Source organism: Vespula vulgaris, chromosome 2 (genome assembly GCF_905475345.1).
Source record: "Vespula vulgaris chromosome 2, iyVesVulg1.1, whole genome shotgun sequence".
Lineage (NCBI taxonomy): Eukaryota > Metazoa > Arthropoda > Insecta > Hymenoptera > Vespidae > Vespula > Vespula vulgaris.
The window spans coordinates 6740082-6743660 of record NC_066587.1 but is presented as its reverse complement, the minus strand read 5'-3'; the positions used below and the strand labels follow the sequence as shown (position 1 = coordinate 6743660).

General features: G+C 32.0%; 2 protein-coding genes across 2 annotated transcripts in view; one reads left to right on the top strand and one right to left on the bottom strand.

Annotated features, from left to right (window-relative positions):
• LOC127072788 (FHF complex subunit HOOK interacting protein 2A-like) overlaps positions 1-3579 on the bottom strand; it is a 158807-nt gene that overhangs the window by 30344 nt on the left and 124884 nt on the right. The window lies entirely within an intron of this gene.
• Positions 52-3562, top strand: LOC127072794 (BRISC complex subunit FAM175B-like). Its single transcript, XM_051013516.1, has 8 exons — positions 52-186; positions 742-892; positions 1190-1362; positions 1533-1620; positions 1886-2198; positions 2255-2395; positions 2470-2797; positions 2872-3562. Exons 3-8 carry the CDS (start codon positions 1249-1251, stop codon positions 3346-3348), a joined length of 1461 nt encoding a protein of 486 aa, XP_050869473.1. The 5' UTR covers positions 52-186; positions 742-892; positions 1190-1248; the 3' UTR covers positions 3349-3562.

Sequence of the window (3579 nt, the reverse complement as noted above, 5' to 3'; positions counted from 1 at the left end):
TTAGAGAGAACCGATCTTGGCGCCTCTTTAGAGATCACTAAAAGCTTACATCACGAGTCCTACATCGATCTATCTTTCTTCTTGCGGCTAGAAATACAACGACTCCTGTGTACATGTGGAAAGATTATTTTGGGCGACCGCGACCAGACGGATCTTCTCTTCGGACTTTGATCTTGCGTCTTCACGGTAGTTCTTTTATTCGAGATATTCAAAAAGTTTCTTTAACGTTAATCCCTTTCAACGATTAATAAAATATTTCATTAGATTGAAGAAAATTGTTACAAATTTGAAGAAATAAAATAATTGTTTGTCGTTTTACGTGAGAACTATTACTCCTTTCAATAATTTTCTCGTTATCTACCTTACCGACCGAACGAAATTCGTCGACTCTATCGATATCGAATCTTTTTTTTTTACTTTTTTCTTTTTTTAATTTTTTTCTTTGCGAAATTTTCTGATCGATTTTATAGTTCATATATGTTCTTGAAATTTACTATTAGTATAGGATCTGTAAGATCGATCATGTGAACGAAAATTTGTTATTATTATCATAGAAGAACGTTACCTTGTCAATATGATCGAGCAGTTCAAGTCGTTACATTTAAGTTGTAATTTATTTTTGTGAATATCTAAATTTCGTCTCTAACACTTTAAAGACATTTATCGATAAATTGATAATACTTTATCTCATTCTTGCTTTTACCAACCGAGACATACTCGTATATTTTTAATCGTTTCCAGATCGATAATAAATACATGTATTCAAAAATGGCGCGATTAAGAAGACAAAAGAAGATCAATAGGAATATAAACAATGAGATTTATTTTCAACAGTTTATCGAAAATTGTTGTACTGGTATCACGTGTCATTTAGAAAGTTATTGTTTTAAGAGTAAGTAAAAATTATTCTTATTAAAATATAAGAGCATGGATATATAATTAAATTTTTCTAAACACGTGTTTTGCTTCTCACTCTTTTTTTCTTTCTCTCTCTCTCTATCTCTCTCCCCCTCTCTCTCTCTCTCTTTATCTGTCTCCGTCTCTCTCTTTCTTTCTCTCTCTCTTTCAGTCTGTTTTCTGTAGAGATAATAATCGTTTTATCGACTTATCTATGTATTCAGCAAAAGCAAATATTCATTGGAAATATCAATTTTATAATTAATAATTACAAGAGCATCGTAAATATTAGTTTATAGAGAAGAGAATCCGGAAATGCGGTCAGTGATATAAAATCGAAGAGTCTAGTGCATGCAGTTACAATATTTATTCATCAATATGGCGGACGGCGATTTACTCGTTAATATTTCGGGCGCTGCTCTTTCTTTATTACTTTACGAAAATGTACGCAACGTCGGAGATCAGGTGAGCTATTTTATATTCGTTCTTTCACGTATTTATATTTTCGTTTTCGTAGCGGCGTTAATTATTGGTACTTTTTATAATTTTAATTTATTAACTTTGAACGCACTTAACCTTTTTCGATTAAATATGATTTCGAATGTACAATAACATTTCAATCAACTTCTTTATAGATGGGTTTTCTACTCGGTGAAATAGTTGAGTATATTGTTAAAAAGTTCACGGATTCTGACAATCAGGTGGATATTAAAAGACATATTAGTAAGTATAGCGATCATATATCTCTCTTTTTATATATTATTATACACCAATGATATAAAGAGATCATTCTTCGAACTCACAATCAGTACGATTGTAAAATTTGAGAGCAGTGTTTACTGTGACACATAACCTCGTGCACGAAAGAAATGTTCAAGTTATGATTTGTATTAAATAAAATTTCGTGTGTCTGCGGCATCTTGTAGAATGTATTGCGATAAGAATTGCAAGGGATATACATTTATATATATATATATTTTTTTTTTAGATATTGAAACTGTTGTGACATGCTCTATGCCAGATATTTTGCATGATTCGACCGGTAGAATCGATAAAGAGAAGTTGAAAGATTTCTTGTCTTATAAAAGCAAACAAGTTATTGGATGGTTTAGATTTAGACACAACTCTTGCTTGGTACCTACTTTAAGGGATAAACTTTTGCACAAACAGTTTGCTTCGCATTTCTCTAGTAGTCATGGTTATAAAGAGGATTTCTTTGTCACGTGTCTATTGTCTTCTTCCGTGTCAAATTCAAACGGAACTCATAAATTTAGACACGTTCTTTTGAGGCGTAGAAGAGGGTATGTATATATTAAATTTTATATCCGTTTTGATAGTAATACAAATCATATTATAGGACATTCGAACCAATATCCATGAAGATAAGTAGTTTAAGGGATGGCGAACCTTCGCTTAATGGTTCAGATTATAAACGTACTCCTCAAACGAGATCGATAGCAGAGATCGATACATTTACAAAAATAATACAATCGCTCAAGTAAGTTATACATTTTACGTAATAAAGCAATAATATAATTGCATTTTAAATGAAATAAACATCTGCTTCTTTAGATTAAATCTTACACAAATTTCTGGCATTGAATCTGCAACTATTATAGAAAAAGAAGCTGAAAAATACTTAAATACGTTAATTCCGAAAGTTTCCGAATCCGATCGTGAAGTTTTTGAATTGGAAAGGCAAATAGGAGAACTCAGGAATAAAATACGTTTGCAGAATTTAGCCAAGACAAAAGTTAATGGCAATTCAGATTCGACTAAGTTGAATTACGAAGTTGACAAAAATAGCAGTTACGAAGAGAACAATTTATCACCAGAAAAAGTAGATACTCCAAGTAAAATCCACGAAGATGACCAACTATACAAGTACCATTCTTTAACAGTATGTTATCATAATCGTCATCTGTTACTTTCATAAGTTTAGTCTTATGATTTCTTATTCTTTCTTTTATTTAGGATGAATCAAGTGACAACCGACCAGGTAGTACAGGAACTGTTCATACAGAAAGTGTGTCCAAGGAAAAGCTGAAAATAGGATTAAATACAGACACGCAGAACAGTCAAACTCGTGATCCATTTACTGTAAGCACAGCTTCGAATGCAAAGTTAGATATGGTTGGAAGCACATTAAAAAGAAACAAATGCTCGACTAATATGATTTCTGAGATCTCGAGACAACCAATAACTATGGGAGAACAGATTGAAAGTGGTGTCGGTAGAGGTAGTCCAAAATATGGACAAGATATTAACGCTGTTCTAAAGGCTAGACGAGGATTAGTATTACGACATAACAGTGAAAGGAATATAGGAGAATCCTCAGAACAATCTTCAATAAAAAATACTATTCAAAACCAGCAACCTCCTATTTACGAAGAAACTTCAAAAAGAAATATCGACAAGCGTAATTTTTCAGATGTGTCAGATACTCATTGAACTAAGCACAGTCCTATGGAGTTCAATCATTCCAAGGATTGTATAATCCTTAGCTTTCTTTGAGAGCTTTATGAGAATACTTAAAATTGTTCCAAAGCGTTTTACGCGAATAAAGCATGACCATATTCTTAGAACTACTTTATGCTCCACAAGATGCGTTGTAAATATTTCTTACGCTGAAATATAACAATTTTGAAACTTGAATAAAATACAATATATTTATGCCTTATC

Bases quoted from the DNA above. Each gene is read 5' to 3' on its own strand.
- LOC127072794 (XM_051013516.1), top strand. From the start codon at position 1,249: ATGCAGTTACAATATTTATTCATCAATATGGCGGACGGCGATTTACTC. The intron at 2,396-2,469 runs GTAAGTTATACA...CTGCTTCTTTAG, and splicing joins AAAATAATACAATCGCTCAA to ATTAAATCTTACACAAATTT. The intron at 2,798-2,871 runs GTATGTTATCAT...TCTTTTATTTAG, and splicing joins ACAAGTACCATTCTTTAACA to GATGAATCAAGTGACAACCG.